This window comes from Cryptomeria japonica, chromosome 3, assembly GCF_030272615.1.
Source record: "Cryptomeria japonica chromosome 3, Sugi_1.0, whole genome shotgun sequence".
Lineage (NCBI taxonomy): Eukaryota > Viridiplantae > Streptophyta > Pinopsida > Cupressales > Cupressaceae > Cryptomeria > Cryptomeria japonica.
Genome location: NC_081407.1, coordinates 588984750 through 589009586, shown reverse-complemented (window position 1 = coordinate 589009586; position 24837 = coordinate 588984750). Strand labels below are relative to the sequence as shown.

General features: G+C 38.4%; 1 protein-coding gene across 2 annotated transcripts in view; it reads right to left on the bottom strand.

Moving 5' to 3' along the window:
* The window catches only part of LOC131042665 (mitotic checkpoint protein BUB3.1), a 162445-nt gene that overhangs the window by 45582 nt on the left and 92026 nt on the right, over nt 1–24837 (bottom strand). For both annotated transcript variants that reach the window (XM_057975986.1, XM_057975985.2), the window contains exons 6-7: nt 12021–12101; nt 11842–11920 (exon numbers count right to left, since the gene is read on the bottom strand). In XM_057975986.1, the coding sequence (XP_057831969.1) occupies nt 11842–11920; nt 12021–12101 (160 nt within the window). The remainder of the gene's footprint in view (nt 1–11841; nt 11921–12020; nt 12102–24837) is intronic.

Genomic DNA, 24837 nt, shown 5'->3' with positions numbered 1-24837 from the left:
ATATGAATCAATACCTCCTAATAGATCTCAAGTTGGCCATATACTTTTGGTGCCAAGGATAGGGTCAGACCTATATATTACAAGTTACATATGAGTCTCCCTTAGTTGCAAGTTACATTTAACTTAATCACATGTTACACACAAGTGGTTCGCCCAAATAGGGCCTGCCCCAAATTAGACTCATACAACTGAGATATCCAAATGCTAAGGCCAATAGGCCACTTGGCATTTTGTGCACTAGGTCGGCCCTAGAAGGGATCCGACCTAGATACAAAACAACAATTTCAACATCCTATTTAGTCATGCTCAATAGAAGATGCTCTTACAACTGTCATAACTTGACAAAATGACTCCCCAATTTGGGTGCTCCTCTTTGGCATATCCAAACCCATTCAAAGATACCTTATGATCCAACAAAGGTCCAAAAGCATTTGCATGTTCAAATCTAGGAAATATCAAAAATCCGACTTTTTTATACTTTCTACATTTTAATAAACTGCATTATTGAAGGCCTTTAGAGGATTTATGGCCCTAAGATGGTGTGGGAGGTGTGTAATCTTCTACTAAATCCTTCTTTCAACTCTTCTTATACTTTTTGTAGTTCTTTCCAATGCATCCAACAACTTCAATTTTTGATAATTGGGCTAGGAGTTATGACACCACCAAGTTGGGGTACCAAAAATAAATATTTTCCTAGTTTCTTAAAAATTAATAAATCAAAACATTTGGAGGCAGGTTTCAGACACTTGTCCCAACAGGCTTGTATTAAGGTTATTTGTCGGTTGTATCTTTGCATGCAACTTAACTATTTAGTTCTTGTAACCATGTGTAGTTCTATGATGAAGTTATTCCTTTCAAATCTTGTTTGCGTCTGATTATTGTTCTCTACTTTAGCTAGTAAGGTGTTTTCTTTTGTGCAATTAGATTCGTCTCTTTCATTCAAAATCTTCAAAATCTCGCTTGTGATGCAAGGGTTATTTCTAGTCTTGATATCACACATAAAAAATGGCTAGTTACTTCATCTATGCAAGGCCCCAAGAAGAATATTGTATGGTATGAATGATAGTAGATTTTGTCTATAGCTTAGTGTCTAGGGTAGTTTAGAATCTTTAGATCTCAAGGAGCTTGTCCTGAGAATTTGATGAGAGATTTTACATTACTGTTTCAGTTTGAGTTTTCCAGAAATGGACAAATTAAAACATTGACAGATCCCAATTCCTTTGTCAGTGATATTCAACTGAGGACATTTCTTGCTATTTTTGCAATAAAGCAATGACAACCTACACTATTCTGCAGGCCGTTGAAAAATTACTGTTAAGGGCGGAATTCATAGTGACAATGAGATAATCAATGAGCTGTAACATTAAATTAAATATGCACAAATAAGGATTAAAGCTCCCATAACCAAAAGGCCTTGTCCTGTGGAGATGTAAATATGGTGATAGACGAATTAGGAATAGAAGCCTTCCTAGGATTTCAGACACGATGCAATGAATTTCCATCAATATTGAAAAACAGTTTCATTTCTTGCCAAAAACTTGTAGGTTGCAACAGCAAGGCTAGAATTGTATAAAGATACAATAAAAGAGGACGAACATGAGTAGACATGATAGAAGTTTCATCACCCACTCCTATGGTACCCCAATCTTTATTGGACCACCAAGTAACCAATAGACAAAAATACAAATATGCAAGATTGGCAGAAATTAAAGAAAAACAGGATTACTACACCGAGATAGGATAGCATCATGATGAACCCCATGATTTCAAGGCATTTTGCTCTTAGTCCTTAAAAATAATGGGCCACATGTGATTGCATGAGGATGCACAATACCTTCAATTTGAGGGTGATGATAAACCCCAATAACATATATGATTGTGTAAACATTTTCTATGTCTGGACATACTATTGTAACCTTGCCATATACTTGACTGATATTTTTTCATCTTGATTATAAGCTTTAAGTGATTTGTATTTTACATTATGATTAGAATTATTGTAGATAAATTGGTGGCCTTTTAGTAGAAAAAAAAATGAAACTGAACTGAAATGGTAATGAGTAAGTATTTGTACAGTTATATTTGTGAGCTTCTAAAGGTATAGAGAAAAGATGCACTTGTTGCACAGGGGACTCTAGTTGTTGTGCAAGAATTCACTGTTTCTGTGCAAGAGTTTGTCTTTTGTGTGCAAATAAATGCATTTGCTATGTATCTTTCTTGCTGCATAAGGTATCCCTTTGGCTACACAAGCAGACTCTTTTCCACACATGGCACTCTTTGGTTGTGCAACCACTTCATTTTGTTGTGCGAGACAAGCATTCCCCACAAATAGATTGATGAGTGTCTAAACCAATCTACTGATGAGTAAATAAGAGGCCAAGATCCACACAATGACTCAACACAACAAACTCTCCAAAGTGGGTGCATGAGCTTCCAAAATAAGTGGTGTTTGTTTATGTTGTGCGTTGCACACACTCCCTGTCAGCGACAGCATCCCCCTCTTTGGTTCTCAGCCTTCGTCCTACATGGAGAGTCTCACTTTTTGAATGCCCAAAATCAATCCAAGGAAGATCTAGTTATAGCATAAGCCTGAGAATCTGCTAGGTGAGTAAAATGCTTAAGTTCCAATAAGTTCCAAAACTTTTCAAAATGGCCTTTTGGGCCGATTTTCACCGAAAAGATAACTAAAGTTTTCAAAGTCGCCATTGGCCCGGATTTCGCCAGATGGAAGTTAAAGCATTATAACAAAAGTTGAAACCTTGCAAAATCGCTGAGAGAGGGTGAAAGGTCAAACTTGAAAGAGTTTTCAAAGGGGCCTTTTAGGCCGAATTTCGGGGGCCAGGGTTTAAACGTCATAAGTTAAACCTCTTCAAAACATACCTTTGGCCCAAAATTCGCCAAACACAAGAATAAAGCAAAAAAAAATTAACCTTGCAAAAGTCGCATTTAGACCGAACTTCGGGGCGAAGAGGGTAAAACATCAAAATGAAAAAGTTTGCGAAAAGGCCTTATGGGCCGAAAAGGCAAGTTAAATAAAAAGTTTGCAAAAGTGCCATTTGGCCCGAAATTTGCCAAATGAAGCAAAAACCTTAAAACCCAAGAAACTTTTCAAAGAGGCCTTTTAGGCCAAAATTCATTAAAATTTAAAATCGTCTAAGAAGCCCGAAATGCAAACTCACAAGGCGTTATAAAATTTGCAAAAGTCTTTTTTAGCCCGAAAATGGGCAAACATGCAAACCACGCGACATAAAGTAAGGCGTATTTTAAAACATTTCCAAAAGGGACTTTCAACCCGAAATTGAAAAGTTAAATGGCGTTAAAACTTCAGAGCTTTTCATAGGCCCCTTTTGACCCGAAAAGGGGAGAAGGTTAAAACATAAAACTTTATAACACCTTGCAAAGTGACATAAATCGCCGAACTTTGCAAAATGGCTCTATGAGCCGAAAAATCAAAACCACCTTATCGGCCGATTTTCGCCCAGTGGTAAAGCGTCCAAGTTTGAAAACTCGCAAAATCGCTATTTGGCCGAATTTCGCCAAATCCAAGTGAAGACATTGAACCCCTAAAGCCTTGCAAAAATCACTATTCGGCCCGAACTTGGGCAAGGGGCAAGTAAAAACCAACATTTTGAAAGGGCGTTTTAAGCTTTATAACCTTGCAAAAGTCCTCCCAGTCTGAAATCGCAAGGGAGGAAGGCGCTGAAAGTTCAAGAGTCTGCATTACGTCTTGTTTAACCGCGAAAATCTCCCAGCTTAAAGACCACGAAGGAATGCATTCCGTCTTGCTTGGCCCGCAAATTACAAACAAAAAAAGAATCGCGAAGTAGAAGCGTTTTGCAAAGTGGCCCTTTGCCCCGGTTATCGCCATAATGGTATAAAAGTTTAACTTTAGAGTATTTCCAGAATGTCGTTTAGCCCGAGAATACCAAATCGCGAAGGAGGTAGAGTGCTAGACTCTCTTGTTTTTACGAAAATTCTTGCAATCCAATATCGCGCGAGAAAGAAAAGTAGGGCGCAAAACTTTACAAAGCGCCTAAGCCCCCGAAGTTCATTCATCAATTAGGCAATTCGCCAGGTATGATGCACTTCTCTCTTTCAAATCATTATTTATGCAAATTTGGTCGCATTAAGCATAGCGTAATAGCATGGCAAAATTCAAACTTGGGGCAATTTTGAACATTTTGAAAAACTGAACTGTAGCCAAGTGACAGATTTTTTCAACAAAGAACTTAATAGCATTTCACTTCCAATTTAATCAAGCTCTTGTGTTGAAGCATCGTACTTTCTTCTAAATTCAGTTTTCCATTGATCCTTATGTGCTAACATCATCCTCTATTTTGACTAACCTGTTTGTTTCCTTCATCTCGTCTCGTAATCTGCATCCGGTTGTGCAGGATAAATGCCTAAATCTGCGGTAGAATCCTCAAAGACGCCTGGTGCAACCGAAACATCCGAAACATCTCGGGTCTCTAAATCTGACACTCCCCATAAAGATGAGAAGATGAAATACCAGTACCAGAGAGGAGGAATGAGGGAGTCAAAAGTTCAGAGCATATGAGAAAACATAGGTGATACTGATTTGGGCCACATAGACATTCAGGACTTCCGAGACCGGGTATATTCTCCTAACGCCTATGGCAAGCCTAGGCGGATGGTGGAAAGTGGTATCACTCAGGCAGCAGGATTTCCCCCATCCATGCAAAATTATGAGCTAGTAGTTGAGGCTGCCCGACATTATCAGCCAGAGACCAGACTAGTGGTTCTAGAAAATATGCTGCTAGCTGATTTCACACCTGAGGCCATTGGCGATGCATTTGACATCCCATTCTCGGATAATCCAATTGCTACAACCATAGATGAAGCACAAGTTGCTTATGACATGAACCCTGCTAAATGCAGGACATTGATAAACGAAGAATGGTATAAGGAGAGAAGGCCTCTAAGCTAAGTTACCGGTTCGGGTTCGGATTCGGGTTCGGATTTGGGTACGGATTCGCGGATTCGGCAAAAAAAAAAATTCTTGGGTACGGGTACGGGTTCGTCTGTACATATATATATTTTTTAATTATATATATATACCCATATATTATATATATATATATATTCAATATATACAATCCATACAAAAATAAAATATACAATGTGACTTTCCATGCATAAATGATAAATCATAAATCATAAATCCATAATTGTTAATTGCCAATGCCAATAAATATTCATATGTTGCAAATGTAATCAGTAAACTACTAACTAAAGTCTAATATCATATTCATAATTTGCAAAAAAGATAATATTCAAGTTTCAAGTCTTTTTTAAAAAGTCATAAAGGGGCGAATTAGAATTTTATTATAAAAAAACTATTTTAAAAAGTCTTTTTTTATTGTTTTTTTGACCCGTGGCCATGTTTTTTTGGAAACCACGGGCCTGGGTTCACGCAGGTCCTCCTGGGTTCACCCGGGCCCTCCTGGGTTCCACCCGGGTCCTTCCCAGGTGGTCAGGTTCCCTGTGGGTCCTACGACACAGGACCCACAAGGAACCTATCCACCTAGGAAGGACTCGGGAGGAACCCGAGGAGAACCCAAGGAGAACCAGGACTGGGCAAGAACCAGAACCCGAACCCAAGCCAAAAGGGGAAGAACTAGTAACTTAGCCTCTGAGTATTAGAATCAGTAAAAAGACCCCCAAACGAGACTTTCATAACGAGCATGGTGACATGGTCACCTTACTCAGCCGGATTATGGGACTCCCTCAGTCTAACCTTTTTGAAGAGTGGATGTTCTACTTTACGGAGCAGGTCTTTGCCGGAAAATCCAAGTTCGACTGGGCCCAGATCATCAGTGATAATATTCATACACAACTGGTCGAACTTGAAGAAAAGAAGTACTTCACCATGACCTCCTACCTAGTTTATATGTTCGCCCGACATCAGTCGCTAACAGGATTAATCAAGAAGGGTGAAATCGGGAATGGGCCCAATCAGGTAAAGGTGTACGACTGCTATCCTCAATTACATTACTATGACATAGCTCAGAGGGAAAAGAACAACCCTACTTATGCAATTGGTCAATATGAGTGTGTCAATGACGCCTTCACAATGCGCCTAGTCAGGTTGATGCAGGGGGGATTGCACATAAGGCTCTCAGAGCAAGGTACCATTTTGGTATAAAAGTACAACACCTAGTTTATTCAATTCCCTAGGTTTTCCTATATCCGGATAGCCGACTTTGAGGGAGTTCCGTTCCGACTTCCACGCTATCCGACAAACAAAGTAGTTCTTATGGAAGTTGCAAGGCAAGCACATCCAGCGGGCAGCTTACTCAGAGATAAGAAACGGTCTAGATTCACCTTCCCTATGATTTTGGGTAACCTCGATGTGCATTTCAAGAATTCAGTGCAAGCCGATGAGTCACTTGCTAAATTAGCATCTTATGGCCTACAGGGACATTTCCCAAGGAAATGTTTTGATCATGACAATTTGGCAAAAAGAGCCTATGGCAGGCGCTACAGAGAAAAGGAGTCAATTGAGGACTATTGGAGAAATTGTTCCGATGACTATGAGGTCCGACGGCGTGAATATTCAAGGTTAAGTGTGCAGCAGATGCGACTTTATGAATACCGTCGGGTCCCGGATCAAGTGATAGATTCTGGCAATTGTTTTCAGGTTCAAGAGTTTGAGGCAGTAAAGTACCTCTTGCCGGGCATTGATTGGTCTCAAGATCGGATTACTGATTTTGAGGCAGCTATGGCAGCTCCAGGGAGGTACACCAATCATTGGTTACACCAACAGATTGAGAGACTAACCCATGAAGGAATTCAATTCACATACCATATGATGGGCAGTCTCCATTCCCAGTCTTCTGAAGATGAGGGAACCTCAAGTGCACCGAAGGAGAAACCCGAAAAGAGGAAGAAAGCCAGAGCTAATAGAGGGACTCGGATGTCAAAAAGGACTAGAAGGGAAAAGATCCCTATTAGAAGGCCAAAAGTCAGTTCGTCATCCAAGGACCCCAGTTCCGAGGATGATGTAGTTGAACTTGACTATATACCTGCTCCGACCTCCCAGAGCGATGTTGATGCATTCGAGGCTAATAATCCTCCGACACAAGATGAGCTAGATGCAGAGGTAAGGATCATTGGTTCTAGTGAACATGGAAATCAAGTTGAGGAAGGAGAAATTCTGCCTAATCAAGAGGCTGATATGCATGAACTCACCCAGGGGAGTCGGCATGAGTTACAACTGAATAGTGTCGGCAAAGATGACACCACCGTCGAGGGAGAACGAAAGGCGGATGAGACCCACGAGCCTGACAGAACTAAAGAGCAACCATCACAAGGGAATACCCGACAATTGTTCAGTGAGGTAGGGGAGAACTCAACTATAAGTAAAGGGTTGGATACTGCATCTATTCCTTCTATGACAGATCAATTGCAGATAGGCAGTGAGCCAGCTGAGACCTCTAGGGAGCAAAGTGGGAATTTGGCCATAACATCCGGGCAGACCATACCTCAAGACTAGTTAGTTGCCCGTGCATAGTGGAAGGCAACCACCAAGCCACCTATCAACTTGGAGGATATTTTCTCTCGCATAGGGGAAACAAAGTCTAAAGGGAAGAAAAATCCTAAGACCTACTCCCGGATCACCAAGGATGAGCAGAGGAACCACACCATCCATATCGCTACCAACTGAGACCTCTAGGGAGCCAAGTGGGAATTTGGCCATAACATCCGGGCAGACCATACCTCAAGACAGGTTAGTTGCTCGTGCATAGCGGAAGGCAACCACCAAGCCACCTATCGACTTGGAGGATATTTTCTCTCGCATAGGGGAAACAAAGTCCAAAGGGAAGAAAAAGCCTAAGACTTACTCCCGAATCACCAAGGATGAGCAGAGGAACCGCACCATCCATATCGCTACCCTGCCTATCGATAAGCCAACAAATCAAATTGTGTTGGCCGATTATAGCATTACAACCGTCCCGATAGTGCGAGCCACCAAAGAACAAGAAAGGGAGGAGTTCAAGGACTCCGTGCAAAATATGCTCAGGCAACTCGACAAAATAACTGCTGAGAGAAACATGTACCGGGTTCGTGCTGAGCAGACTGAGGGGTATATTGATCACCTGCTAAAACCATTGCAACACGCCCCTGAATCCCATGTCCCCCCATTGGCATTGGCGCAAAGGACTACAACAGAGTTTGAAGGAGTACGTGATACCGCCAAAGCTGTCAAGGAATGGATTCGAGACATTAAGGAAAAGGGAGAACGGATCGTTGAAGATGTAAAGGAAATGGCCCACCACCGAGAGACCATTCTGGTCAAATTGTTTGAGGTAAAGAGGGAATGTCTCAGGGTTCATGAGGTGGTTGGTACAACTCTTCTCCTCTTGGGGGCTCTTTTCTAGACCCACGTGTAGATTCCCATATTATCCACTATCCTGAATCCCTATGACATCGGCATCTTTAAAGAATGGTACTGGACCACCACCATGAAGAGTGAAACAAAAGATACCATTAATAAAGAGCAGGCAGAATGCGAGGAAATCTTGAAAGACATGAGAGACCTTGGTGGAAGGATCCTCCGATCAATGGTTCTGGGCTGGAAAAATAGTTTGTCCGATGACCTGGTGCAACCGGACTAGGAGGATAGATTGAGAATGGATAAGGTCGCATACTCCACGGAAGACCTGGAGTTTGCCGGTGGATTGCATTCAGACATTTTATGTTTTGAGGCTCATCGGTCTGACTAGAAGGATGGGTTGAAGCATGTAGATCACCATTTGGAGGGTATGCAATATAAAATACTCCATCCTCCAATGCCTCAATTCATGGTGTTGTTCCAGCTATGCATCAGATTTCAAGACTATGTTCAGGCAGAGCGTGCAGCAAGTCGAGACCTTTGGAAAGAGTATTTGCAAGGCGAGGATGAATTTCTAGAGAAAGGGTCTACAGCAGAAAAGGAAAAAGTGCTTTCATAAAGTGCAAAATTCTTTTAAAATCTTAAAAAGCACTTTTTGGCCATAAAGTCGTTTCTAACTGCCAAAACAGTTGTAAATCTTGAGCTCCGTGCATGTGCACTTTTTGAGCTGTTTTTTGGTAGTTATTAATTACCTTTTTGGGTAGCTATTATTTCTCCTTTGGTGGTTGTTGATTTTTTGCCTCCCATTTATGAGCATAGGTGCTATGTTGTATTGATGAATCTCGGCCACTTGTTTTGTTTTAATCTTGGCCATTCATCTAAGTTTTGAAACTCTATTTAAAGGAGTTGGTTTTCCCTTATTTTTGGTAAGGAGTCTAAGATTGTTGTTGAAACTCTGGCGAAATTCATGCAGAATTAATGGAAATTAAAGTTGTCTTATTTCTTTGTGAGTGCATGGTCTCCTTCTTCACCATTTAATATTCTTGTTATGCATCTTGCTTTCAAATAGTATTTTTGGGATAATATTTGATAGAAACCTCGGTGTTCATACCATTAAAGATTGGTTGATTGTCATTTCCCCCTGCATGGTTAGTCTGAACCCATTTATGTGTTTAGTTCAGTTGTTAAACATCAAATGAATGGATGTCAAGTTCTACATCTATGTTTAGTAGCATGAAAATTCAACTCCCTTTGAAGATTGCACTAGATTTTACAACATTGTGCTTTATTAGCTAATAATGCTAAATCTGGTTTTTTTTTTAGGTTTTCGTCTATTTTCTTGAATATGTTATCTTAGATAAATTAATTAGATATTCTCTATCTCTTTTCCCTTCCTTTTTCCCCTTTTTTTATCAAAAGAAGCCATACAGTCAAGCTGAGATAGTATCAATCCAAGCAAAATCAGATGATATAGGACTATTGAACTTTAGGGAATTCGTTCGAAACCGATTTCGTCTAACCTTAAGTCCCCTTTGTGTTTCCAGCAAAACACATCAAACCGCTAAGCTATCCTGCAGTCAAGACCTGACAACCAAAACATTGAGGTAATCCCCATTGATCAAATTCACACAGCATTAGGGATTTCCTTATCTCAAGAGAGGATAGGATTCTTAGCATTTCTATTATGCGTTACCAGATGAAGTCGTAAGTTCAGCGATTTTAGACACGTCAACAATTTCATAACAAACGGCGCATTTTTGGAGAGTTCGTGGGACAGCTGAAGCACTTGGAGACAAAGTTAGAAAAAAAGCAATTTTATTTGGTGGCAATCTGATTAAGATTTATCATAATAAGATCGCCCCATTTTAGTATCTATATAAACATTGAATCACTGGCAGGTACTACACATTCTCCAGCACTCAGAATAGTTTTTGTGCAAGTGCTCAACAATCCATCATTTGAAAGACATTTATTAAATTAATCCGAGTACCAGTTTAAAGCCATTTTGTAGATCAGACTAATTTGGAAAGGCCTCAAATGAGGATTGTTGGCATCTATTAGGTTTTCTTTAGTGTTTTGTGTGTGTTGTGGTTAAATTCAGTTGTGAGTGAATAGTAATTTGCTGAATGTAAGATTAGTTTATGGTTTAATTTTTAATATTTAATATATTGCTGTTAAATTTCTCATATCATTCTGAAAATTAAAAACTGTGTCATGAGTTCAAAGATTTCATTTAGTGAGTTGGTAGATTTACCAAGTTCCGCTGATTTATATCTTTTATTCTTCAGCTTTTCATATAAAGTCCCCAGTATATCTGCATTCTCATTAAGATACTCAGCTTTAGGAAGGATTAGTGATCTTGAGTATGATTTCAAGACATCTGGTCAAAATCCAACTTTCCTAGATTTGGAATGATAATGAGTGTGCTTGACAGTAAGGAAATTAGATTTTTTTTTTTAATTCTTTAGAAGTTAAACTTTAAACCAGAATGAGGGTATCTTTTAATGTATACTCTAATGAGGTTTTAGATTTAAAACACAGTACTGCACCTAAAATAGTAGGCCATGCTTCACAATAGAACAGCATACTGTTTTAGGGCCAGCTGTATGCCCTTTCAAAATAAATCAGCAAATATCAAAATTCTAAAAAATGTCTTCAAGATCTTTGAATGATTTACTTGCAAATACCAATCAGACATTCACAAACATTAAGCCCAAATGCGCTCCCTGAGTGAAATCACCTCCAATGAGTGAGAGGGTTTTCGTCCTCAAACCCATTGGAAACTCAGGAGTCTTGGTTCCTTGAATGCACCAAAACTCTTAATCGGCAGAAAAAATTGAAATGACACAATCCAATGATTTGCTTTGTGACCTTGCCTCCTTTTTATAGTTACCTTTTTTGCAGGCCCTACATTTATTTTCTTTTTCTTTTCTTTTGTTTTCCCTCCAAATATTAAAAAATATTTTTTTTAATTACATCAAAAGGCCCCTTTTGAATTATATTTTGAAAAAGTGCCTTTTTTAGAAAATAAAGTAATCAAGCCTACTCAAAATATTATTTTCTTTTAAAAAAAAAATTGAGAAGGGATCATGTTACCCACTTTTTTATTTATGCACATTGTATTTAACATCAAACAACAAAATAACTTTTTTCTCTGTTTTTACAACTTGTAAATTGTTATTTAGTTCCCAAGTTTTTGCCATTATCTTCCCATTTTCAACCCAGGTAATTAAATTCAACTTATTCTTTTGCAACATCGTGCCAATGCTGCGTAAATGGAATGTTACCATGATCAATACAATAACGCCTCTTCAGCTTATAAGTCAGATAAAATAAGCACAAATAATTTAATGGTTTACAAGGTACTTTTGAAAGTTTATTCTATCCATTAAAAAACATAAAATAGTACAAGGAAGAGAACATTTGAATGCAAAAACAAGAAAAAGATAACAGTTTAGTGATTACAGATGGATCTTGTTTATTACCTCATACAACCTCTTCTTTCTATTACGATCCCACAAAATGCAATATCCTTCATTGTTTCCAGTCATAAATCTACCATCACTGAATTCAAAAAGAAAAAGAAAACCTAATCAGAGCTTGATGTAACTTACACACTCTGATACTGTGTTTTGAAATATGCTGAAGAACTGCAAAGACTTACATAGGATGAAACTCAATGGCATTAACTGCAACATAATAATATCTTGCTCTGTTTGACTTTGGATGGCATCGGAAAGCATACCTGGTATTACAGATATTTATAAACCCTGTTATTTAGAGTTATTTTGCCTGCAATCCTAGTTCAATCTCCAGTTCCAAATATTTGATTTTCAAAATATAATAAAACGATTAGCTTGTTTAGGATGGTTAAGTATAAACTTGTTCAGTCAAAAAAAATTGAAGCATTTCAAACATCTAGAACATTCACAAGCATTGCTATAGCATGATTTTGGTCTCCAAAACTTACAAAGAAAGAAAAAAATTATATTATCGCCCATGAACAACCCAAGTAGGTTGATAGGACTCAAAAAGTACAACAAAATATATATTATGTCAGGTTGTTAAAAACTTAACTCTGAAAGCTGAAAATGTATCTAACACTCAGGTAATGTTAAAGTATAAAAATAATCAAGTAAACCTTAGAAAAATGTAAAGGATAAAACCATACCATACAAGTACAAATTAGCCATGAACAGAAGATGTTTCAATAGGCACAAGAAACAATGGAGATGAAAACTGTCTCTTGTCTGTCAAAAAATGGAACTCAAGAAGAACCAAAACTTTCAAGCTAAGTTACCGGTTCAAGTTCGGGTTCGAAGAACCCGGTAAGCCGGTACGGCAAAATTTTGAAAAGGGGTTTGGGTTCGTTTGGGTTCATTAGTACAAAAATATGTAAATTTTATATATATATATATATATATATATATATATATATATTGATATTTGTGAAGCCTATAAGCATGAATTAAAATTTGCATGTCACATAGCATCATATAAACAACAAAACAAACATAAACTTGTAATCATAGCATCATGATCATACCATAATAGCATCATATACATCAAGTTTAATATCAAAATGACAAAATATTCAAGTATCATTGTTTCAACTTTCAACAATATAAACTTAAAGTTTAATCATCAAATCGATCATCCAAATGTGACTTTCTTTTCCAAAAGCAACACGACACCCCTACCTTGGCATATACGGGTTTTTCTGTAGAAAAGAGAAATCATTTTCCAACAAATGACGCATTAGCTCTGACAGACAAAAGAAACTGCAGCCCAAAATTGTTTCAAAAAGAAACGCATAAAGCAGAAATTGGCGCTGGAAAGAACATTTCTGACAAAAAAAATCATCGAACAAACTCACAGCCACAAAAGAATAACGCATATTACTTGGAATATGCACCATTTAATATGTGCCAAATACAACGGCTGCCAAAAAGAAACGAAGCTCAAGAATAAACACAAGGAATCGACTGCTCCAGACCACACACATATAGCTGTCAAGATAAACACTGTTGGGTTCGACCTAGGTCCGCCCCGGTTCAACCGGGTTCGACCAAGGTCGAACCACCTCTGGGTTTTTTCGAACCCTAGTCAAACCCAGTTCGAGCCGGACACGTACCACAGACCCGGTCGAACCAGGACCCGTACCAAGGGGGCCCAGAGGCAAACCCGGTAAACAGGACCTGATCTCTGAAGGACAATGGCCTGGGCTAAGAGGGCATCTTTGGACTATTGTAGGAGGAAGCCTGATACCCACCCTCGACCCTCTCCTTGTAAACACAACCAACAAAGATAAGAGCTGTTTGACCAATACCAATTATTGTGCAACATAAGTGCCATTCAGGTCACAGTATCATAAAATTTATCAAGATATGTGAACTAAGTCAATGATAGCATAAACAACAACATGAATAGAAAAGAAAAGCATCAGGCCTAAGTAATGCAAAAAAAAAGTCACAATAAGTTATATCTAAAATGAGATTGAAATACTTACTAGTACAAGACCAATCTTTTCAGGCCAAATTTGACCAAATGAAAACTTGGTAGCCTTCAATCGGAGCTTTAGGTATGACTAAACTTTGTTGACAATTTCAAAGGTTCATGAACATTAAAAACCTTTGACTCTTGCTTGTCGACACCTTCATGAGTTTTAAAACTTTTGAAATGTGCAAGATTTGAAGAAGGATTTTCAAAGATTGGAGTACTCCAAAACTCATACACAAAGCAAACAAATGAGGGTGTCTCTACATCACCATATTCAAAAAGATGTATGAAGGGAAATATCATGAGTCAAGGATCAAGGATACCACAAAATCCATACCCAAAGTTTTTAAAGAATCAAGGATTGGACATTGGTGATTGGGGATACCAAGGAACTCATACCACAACACGTGCACAAGAAAATGATCGAACCATGACTTTGTAAGATAATATAGTATAAGACATCAAAATGCAAAGGTTGGAGGAAGAGCATGCCAAGATGTTGGGATGAGAAAGTTCAAAAACTTGACAAGGAAAAGGAAAAAGATGGGGCTCAGAGGAAAGGCATGCTGAGCAAGAAACTCCAAAATCCTGAAATTTGACTTTGTTCTTGGAAAATGATAAAAAATGCCCCATACTTAGAACTTTTTGGGATTTTAGCAACTTTCAACATCTGATGGAAATATGAGGGACGACAAGGAAACAACACTTAGACAAATTTGACCATCAAAGACCCATTTGGAGCTTTATCAGATTAGTTATATATGATGGACATAATCAGGCCAAATGCACAAGTGGGTGAGGACTTAAGCAATTTTTGCATTGTCAAATTGAGTCCCAACAACTTTGATCATAAATAATCAATATGAAGTAGTTATAATAAATTTCTAACTAACATCTAAGTTCAAAAAATTTAATTCTTATTTTTTCTTCAATGTTGGAGATTTGCACAAAAACCCTTTGAGATTTGTAGGCCCATCTTGTGCTTTGTCAACTGTCATGTATACATTAGGTACCCTAAGTCAGCCATAAGCATGCTTTGACTTCACCATTTATCTACCACAGCAAATTCCTTTGCAATGTCTGATTTCAGCCAGTTATTTAGAACAATGTTGTGCTCCATCTTGATCTGTTCATATCTAGTTCTGCTTCTCATCATTGTTGGTAACTTTGTTCCTCTATCATACCCCATGGTCAATCTCATTGACAACCATTCTCTTAATGCAATCTACACCAATAGAAAGAACTCAAAAAATCATATTTCTATTTCTGCATTTTGTCTGCATCCGAACTTTGTTTCAATGCACATCTCAAGTAGAAAATGCTAGGCCACCAAGAAATTGTAAGATCCCATGCCCAAAGTTTTGCACTTTCTCCAAAGTTGAAGGTATCTTTGTCAAATAGTTTGAGAACAATGTGATTTTGTGAAATATAAGTCTACTACTATTGTAATGGATTAACAGGGTTTATGCAATACAAATCCATTGTCATAACCAGTCATGTACATTGAATATTTTAAGTATTACATCCAATATTTATATGATAAAACGAAACCAGATATCTGCAAAAACAGTGAACAGCAATACACTTAATAAATTTTCTGACCTTTTTGAAACGCCAAGAACCCCAGCTCATACATTTGATGCTAGCTGCTCAACACCCATAAAGTATTGGGTCTTGAAATCCTAACGCCACTTCCTTGATACCTGCCTTTGCTCCTGTTATCTCATGCCAATCCCAAGCAAGAAGGTCCATCAGCAAATAAGCTGTAAATTGGCTCAAATCAGCCTCCCATTGTCAGGCCCAGGAATAGTCTTATTCCACACCCAACAAGGATGATAAACCCAATCGCCCAGAATTATGATTCACACACCCAACAATATAAAACACTCAAGCATTTATGCCTAGCTTCACTAGGAGTTGTGACCGGGAATAAGGATGTTGGTCACTCAAACTTAACCAACAGTAAGGACGCCCAATCAGGTAAAGTAATGGTGACCAATATGAGCCTCACAGCCACTTCAAAATGATTCCACAATCCATCTACCAACGATATCTATCGTTTATTAAACTATGGCGTCCACATTTATGTCTTGGCATCTCTCAATCTTTTCAAACACTCAGTTAATTTGTCTTGCCTACAAGACTTCACAAATAAATCTTCAATCATGGAATCCCTACATGAAACTATTGACGTGGGAAAAATGCAGGCTAATCTTTTGGTCAACACAGAATAGAATGCGAAGTATCCTATCCTCTCTTGAATAAAGAAATCCCTAATGCTGTTCGGAATGATCAAAGGGGATAAGCTCAAGGTTCCAATTGTCAGGTCTTGATGGCTTAGGATAACTCAACGATGATGTGTTTGCTAGTAAACACGAAGGGACTTACAGATACAACAAGCTGGTCTGCATCTGACGATGCCTTGATTCTCGAACTGTAGTTAATAAAAGCAAAAGGGATAGGGTTTAGAAAACCTAAGGACAATGATAGTAACAATTGGTGCTGCAAGTAGACAGATTTCAAATAAACAAGTTCCTGCTTAGCCAGAGATAAACTCACAACTCCACAAGAATAGTGCAAGCTCCAAGGATAAAAGGATTTTCAGACTATGGATATTCATTCAAGCACCCAATTCTGGCGCACCCAAAGACAAATACCCACTGTTGAACTAAGAACAATAATAGGGTTTAGACTAACCATACACAGAGACCTACAATCAACAAGCCACCAATGGCATGAACCTGAAATCAAATCAAATACCCTCACATTTCACCTTTAAAATCATTGGACTCTAACTCTAACTAACCAAATGAAAAGAAACCATGCAAACAGAAGAGAACAAATGACAAACACTATACTTCAATGTTTATTTATTTGTTTCAACTACCATTAATTTTTGTTCAATAGCTTCTACTTCTACTCCATTCTACTTCTACTCCTAATCTGCTAGTTGTCTAACTATTCTAGCTCCTAAAATATAACCCTTTACAAAGAGAGAGGCATTAGCCTTTATACCTTTTACATTTTGAACCAAAGGCCAAGATTTAAACCATCCAATAGTTGTGATTTGTCTTCTAGAAGTCTGACAGCTATAGCCCATGCCTACTAACTCTCATAACTTCCCAACTGCCTTTTTCAACCACTTCTTCAGCTACCTACAACTATTCTCAATCAATTTTGCAGATCAAGTAGTTGAGAAATAACTAACTTGTGTCCCTCTTTTGCTTGGAATTTTCTAGGAACTACATTAATGGGGCCCACAGGTAATCATTTTACAATAAGGCAATTCTAATTTACAAGCAAATTCAATTTGTTTTCAATTCCAGTCGTGCAATTTTTGATTCTACATATGCATGCAGCATTCTGTTTGTTCTGTTGATGCCTTCCAAAGACTCAAAATAACCTCATTTTGGTCCTTTTGCGCTGCATCTTCACCCTCTAGCTTGATCACGATCACATCTTCAATCTGCACTTTAGGTTTCCCCTTGCCTCTTTCTAGTGGCATTGATCTACAAAAAGCAAGTTAAACCTTAATCAATTACCTTGGAATATTTAAATAATTGTAGCAAATATTAAATGCTTTCATGGCAACATCAGGCTTCATTTTGGCGATTATGTAATGTCCCCTTCCTTGGTGACAAGCAGTTGAGCAAGGATTGGCCTATCATCTGGTTTCCATAGGCCAGTGGAGTGAAGAGGGAACCCATTTAGGAGTCATGGAGCCTTGCAGGAGGCTTTGTGAGCCAATTCAAACATTCAAACGGTAGTTCCTAGTTTTTAGGAAGGATCCCTATTTTTTAGGGAATGACTGAGAGTTGGTTTTGGGGTGTCTAGGAACCATTCTGGATCATTTGAGACCATCTCCTAAATTTTAGGGAGGGGTCATATTTTTTACGGAGGACTACCAGTTGACTGGTTGACCACCCAGAGGGCCACTAAGCATAGCAATTTCGCTTTTGAGCATTTCCAAAGGTTTGGAGACAGTTTCCTACTCTCTAGAAGGATTCCTACATTTTAGGGGATCACTGCCAATTGGCCTGGAGGACTCAAGCATCATCCGTGATTAGGTGGATTCAGTTAGAATTCAGTTATGAGTCCAGATGAGCATTTGGTGAATAAATTGGGAAATATTTAAATATTTCCTAAGTTTGGTTAAATAAATAATTATAAAGTGAATTATTATAATCACTTTACATTATAATAAAGTACCCATGGGATACATTTTTCTAGAAGTTATAACTTAAAATGGGGCCATTTTATATTATGATAAAATAGACCCTTGGCTTAATCAAACTGAGCAAAGGCATTATAATATGAAATAAAACATTGTTAATACATGAAATGAGAACCCTAATTCGAAATTAGGGTTAGGGCTAGGAAAAAAATAGAATAAAAGAAGGAAAAGGTAGCCATTCAAGGTATATTCAGATTCATTTTTCACATCTTTTCCTCTACAACAAGTCTGTAACAACAGATACAGGTTTGGGAGCAATATTGACGACGAAAACCCTCAACTTCGTGATGTTTGGATGCCACCCTACACATCAGCAGCACATCAGCATCATTTTGAAGCTTATATTTAGGCAATTCAGGGCCAATTTCTAGGGATTCTTGGCTGGTACAGCAGCAACAGAGCATACACAACAGATCTGGGTGGGTTAATTGGCTTTACCAGCAGTTGGAAGACTAATTACAGCAGCCGCACCTCATAGTAGCTAGCCAATTACAGATCAGTCCATGTAAGGGCAGAAATTGATCTTCAGATTTGCAGATCGAAGCAATACATCAGCTTTGTATCATTTTGGACCCTCCCACAGGCTAGTCTACCTTCTACCTTGCTGGTCGTACCTTGGGACATCAGCTAGGGTTTCAGTTAGCATCTTGTGATTCAGATCTGCATTTTCTAAGTTGTATTTTCAGTGAATGATTGCATTAATATTATCATATACATTCAACTTGGACCTCCAGGTATGAGTATGAGTTTGTGTCCTACTGTGATTTGTTTCTCCATTTTTATCATTTCCTTTACTGCTGTTAAGAAATCAGTACTCTATATTTTGTAATCAGTCAATTTAGATCATTGGAAAAGAGTCCCCAAAGTATCCTAGTTGCATGTATCAGCATCATACTCAATCCAAAAGCACAAAAAAAATCTGAAAAAACTCTAAACCAAAACAAACAAACAAACAAACAAACACGAGTCAGTTACCTATTTGTTGGTCAAAGATAATTTAGTAAAACCAAATCAAACAATCTGTTTCAGATCGGTCAAGGATCTTTCTGTGGTAAATTGACTGATTACAAAATGAAAATATAGAGTACTGATTTCTTACCAGCAGTAAAGGAAATGATAAAAATGGAGAAACAATTAGAGTAGGACACAAACTGATACCCGGAGGTCCAAGCTGAATGTAGATGATAATATTAATGCAATCATTCACTGAAAATACAACTTAGAAAATGCAGATCTGAATCACAAGATGCTAACCGAAACCCTAGCTGATGCCCCAAGGTACGGATACCAAGATAGAAGGTATGGCAGCCTGTGGGAGGGTCCAAAATTGCTACAAAGCTGATGTATTGCTCTGATCTGCAAATCTAAAGATCAATTTCTGCCCTCACATGGACTGATATGTAATTGGCTAGCTGCAATGAGGTGTAGCTGCTGTAATTAGTCTTCAAACTGCTAGTAAAGCCAATTAACCTGCCCAGATCTGCTATGTATGCTCTGTTGCTTATGTACCAATCAAGAATCCCTAGAAATTGGCCCTGAATGGCCTGAATATAAGCTTCCAAATGATGCTGATGTGCAGCTGATGTGTGGGGTGGCGTCCAAACATCAGAAAGTTGAGGGTTTTCATCCTCAATACTGCTCCCAAACCTATATCTGCTGCTGCAGACTTGTTGCAGAGGAAAAGATGTGAAAAATGAATCTGAATATACCTCCAATGCCTACCTTTTCCTTCTTTTATTCACTTTGTTTCCTAGCCCTAATTTCGAATTAGGGTTCTCATTTCATGTATTAACAATGTTTTATTTCATATTATAATTCCTTCACCCGGTTTGAATTAAGCCAAGGGTCTATTTTATCATAATATAAAATGGCCCCATTTTAAGTTATAACTTGGTAAGTTATAACTTCTAGGTAAATGTACCCCATGGGTACTTTATTATACTTTATTATAATGTAAAGTGATTATAATAATTCACTTTATAATTATTTATTTAACCCAACTTAGGAAATATTTAAATATTTCCCAATTTATTCACCAAATGCTCATCTGGTCTCAAAACTGAACTCTAATTGAAGCCACCTGATCACGGATGATGCCTGAGTCCTACAGGCCAACTGGCAGTGATCCCCTAAAAAGTAGGAATCCTTCTAGAAAGTAGGATACTGTCTCCAAACCTCTGGAAATGCTCAAAAGCGAACCTGCTATGCTTAGTGGCCCTCCAAGTGGTCAACCAGTCAACTGGTAGTCCTCCCTAAAAAATAGGATCCCTCCCTAAAATTTAGGAGATGGTCCCAAATGATCTAGAATGGTTCCTAGACACCCCAGAACCAACTCTCAGTCATTCCCTAAAACATAGGGATCCCTCCTAAAAACTAGGAACTGTCGTTTGAATGTCTGAATTAGCTCACAAAGCCCCCTGCAAGGCTCCATGACTCCTGAACAGGTTCCCTCTTCACTCCACTGGCCTACAGGAACCAAATGATAGGCCAATCCTTGCTCCACTACCTGTCACCAAGGAAGGGGACATTACAGATTACAACAACTTTGATTTTAAAAGACAGAAGCTTTATTTTCATTTGCCTCAACTTAAACCTTGAGCCTATTTCGATATTTGGCTCGTGTTGTGACCATTTCACACATCGCCCCATCAAGATGGGGACTCTCCCTTTTTTTAAATCCTAGCCTCTTAAATCTAGTCTCTCTCCCTCTCGCATGTGAAATGAGTAAGTTCATAGGATCTAAATGTCATGTGAGTCAATTGTGAGCTCAACCGAAGTTGTATCGGGAAGCCTTATCTTGTAAGTTTGAATGGAGAAAATGAAGCAAGGTGATGAGCAAATAGACAATATTTGATTTCAACTCACTTCATTCTCCAAGCCCCCAAAACCTTAACTTCATGTTAAAGCCTTAAGAGAGCATACTTTAGGTTTGGTTATAGGGCAGCAAACTTCAAGAATTAGGCTATATGAGCGAACTTCATGTTGGGAGTGAAGAGAGCAAATTTCCCTTGAGTGCCTTGTTTGAATGAGAAAGTTTAAAGATTGAATCAAAATGCAATAAAATGATTGAAGATAAGCTCATTTTGCAAATCTACTTCATCTCCAAGTCCTCATGAGGTTTACTTCAGGTTTGAGGATATATGAGCGAACTTCACAATTTGAGGGAGATGAGCGAATGTTACCTTAAACATCATAGAAGCGGATTTCATAAGCTAAGGAAAGGATGGTTTCAAGAGCAAGATCAAAAGGCGAAATTCAAGTGTTGCTTCATGTGGTGAATAATGGAATCTAACTTCATGTGTTTGGTGAAAGAAGTGAACTTCAAGAATAGAAGCACATGAGCGAACTTCACAAATCAGCCCACATGAGCGAACTTCACAAAATAGCCTAGATCAGCGAACTTCAAAGAATGAAGGGAGATGAGTGAATTTCATGATTTGAGGTATATGGGCGAAGTTCGAAAATTGAGATATATGAGCGGAATTCATCATGGAAGAGTGAGAGAGATTCGAAAGCATTTGTCTTGAGTTGATTCGATTGGAAATGAACTTTACCAATCAGCCCAAATGATCAAGCTTCATAAATTGGACTACCTCAGTGAACTTCATGTTTTACCCTACATGAGCAAACTTCAAAAGTTGAGGTATATGAGCAAAATTTACATTTTGAGGATGAGTGAACTTTGAGAATCAAAGGAGAACAGCGAACTTCAACAATCAATGTATATGAGCAAGCTTCAAGATTTGAAGTAGATGAGCGAAATTGGAAGTAGAGCAATGAAAGAGATGTGGTAGCATTTGCCTTGAGCGAACTTCAAGAATGGAGGTAGATCAGCGAACTTCACAATTTGATGCCCATGAGCGAACTTCATGATTTGAAGGAGAAGAGCGAATTTGGTTGCCTACAATAGGATGCAAATAATAAATCATTTCTTTGAAGCTAGTTCCATGCTTCAACGAATTTAGAAGAAAATGATTTTGAATTTGAGATAATGAGAGGCAAGTTAATTTCATGTTTGAGGCGAGACAAGCGACTTCATGAATCAAGGTATATGAGCGACTTCACAAATCAAGGTATATGAGTGACTTCACAAATCAAGGTACATGAGCGACTTCACAAATCAAGGTACATGAGTGAACTTCATGACTTGAGGGATATGAGCGAACTTCAACGATTGAGGTGGATGAGCGAAATTCATGATGGAGGAAAGAAGGAAATTTGAAAGTGTTTACCTTGAATTAATTCAATTTGAAACAAACTTCACAAAATGTGAGCGAACTTCAAAATTTTCTATGGATGAGCAAACTTCAAAAATAGAGACTCCTGAGCGAACTTCAAGAAATAAGGTAGATGAGTGAATTTTCTTGATGCACTAATCCAACATTAATAAAATTCAAAATTCGAACAAGAAGAGGTAAGTCGGGCAAGGTAATTTGTTGTTTTAATTTAATTTAGCTAAGTCGGCCTATATGAGAAAAGACACAACTCTTCCATAGTCGCCTATAAAAGAGAGAGCAAGCATTCATTTTAAACATCAATCAAAACAAATTCATCTCTCTAATCAGCGAAATTCAAGAGCAGATTGGCGAACTTTAGCAGCAAGGAAGCGAATTTATCATTATTAACAGAAAATTCACCCCAAAAGATCAGCGACTTCATCATTACAAGGGCGAACTTTAGTAGATTAGAGGGCAAATTTCATCCTTCAATAGCAAGAAATTAAGGCGAATTCGAAAGATAACAAATTTCTGGACATTAACAGTCAGATTGTTGATCATATTTTTAATTCAAATCAGAAGTAAGTGCATCATTTAGACTGATATAAAGTCAGGGACAGGTCTGATTTAGGTCTGAAAGTGATTTTGTTAAGGCAAATTAGATCTCCCTAATTCATCTAGAAGAGCAAATCATTCACATTTATTGAGATGCAAGATTCATTTAATAGCTATCTTATAGGCCTCATTAAATCAATATTTCACCACTATCCTAACTTACATATCTCTCGTAGGTAAAAGATGGCAGCTCCTAAACCGAACAAAACCATGACTCGTCATGCACTCATAAAGGAAGATTTGAAGAGCGGCGCATTTGAGTGTAGGATCACTTCACATTGGAGCAAAGTAGGAGATACCAATCTCGAGAAGTTCGACACCAAGAAGTTCCGACATCCATCATACGTAAGTGAACCTACTGCTACAGCCAAGAAGATGATTGAAAGTGGGATCATAAAGGCAGTTGGCTTTCCTCCCGCGGTGCAATGCTACGAGCTAATTGTAGAATGTGCCAAACATTATGACTCTCTCTCGAGAAGGATAGTAGCGAAGGATGGAACAGTGCTTGCATATCTCTCTGAGACAACAATCAGTGAAACATTTCATCTACCCGAGCCTAAAGACATGGTCTACATAAACCTGGAAGGAGCTAAGTCCGCCTATGATGATGACAAATTCCAGACTTTATCACCTTACTCCACCGATTGGTGGGTGCACCTAATGCTTCATATTTCGAAGACTGGATGTTCTACTTCATTGAAACTGTTACTTATGGCAAGAATGCAATCAATTGGGTGAGGCTCATCAGCAACATCATTGATCTACAATTAAGGAGGTTGATGCGCACCAGAACATTCTATATGAGCTCCTATGTCATATACTCCCTTGCAAGAAATTATGAGTATCCAGGACTTATGTATACGGGCGTAGTCAGAAAAAGACCTAGAGAGATAAAGGTGCATGAGTGTTATCCGCAGCTTAATCATCCACCGAAACAGCACTATAGGAAAGTGAATGATCCATTCACTATGCACATCACGAAGATGCTTCGAGGAGGATTGTAGCAAATACTCTCTCCAAAGGCACAAGCATTAGTAGAACAATATGGTGCATGGTTCGTCCAGTTCCCGAAATTCACTTATATCAGAGTTCAAGAATGTCTCGTTCCTCCCTACATGTTGCCGCGCTACGCAACAGATAGAGTGGTGTTACTTGAGGTGGTGAGGCAGTTGGTGGCATATGTCAAGGCAAATAGACATAAGCATGGAGTCAGTGTTTCTTTCCCTATCACGCTTGGAGATTCTATTGAAGTATGCCCTTCCATTCATGTAGCTAGGATGCCAAGAGAGAATTGGCACTCCATTCACTCAAGCCATTCGCACCTAGAGATTGCTTCGATCCATATGGTAATGTAAAAGAAGTTTTGGGAAAGAAGTATGGACACCAGTGGCAGTTAGAAGACTATTGGGTGAACGTTCAAGATGATGAGGAAGTGAAGAAGAAGATGTATTCCAGGCTATCTCTCGATTTCATCAGGAAATGCAAGTTGTTTCATGTTGCCGATCAAGTTCAAGATAGTGGCAAATATCTCCAAGCAACCTATGCCAAAGAGAACAAAGAGATTAAAATCAAGTGGGTTGACATAGAGGTTGTTGATTTGAAGGAATTGATGAAACCAATTTTAGAGTACACTCGCATATGGATAGATATACAACACCAGAAGTTGAAAGAGCAGAACATAGCAATGACATTCCACATAGAAGAAAAGGCAGATGGTGAAAAAGAAGCAAGCGCAAGTGAGAGTGCTCCTCAACCATCTCACTCAAGAGGATCAAAGAGAAAGGAAGATCGTGGAGAAAAGGAGCCCTCAAGTAAGAAGCATAAATCAAATACAAGCCAGCCTTCCTTCGGACATGAAGAAGAACCAAACCTAGATGAAAGACAAAAAGAGAAAAGGGTAGAAAAAGAGTTAAGTC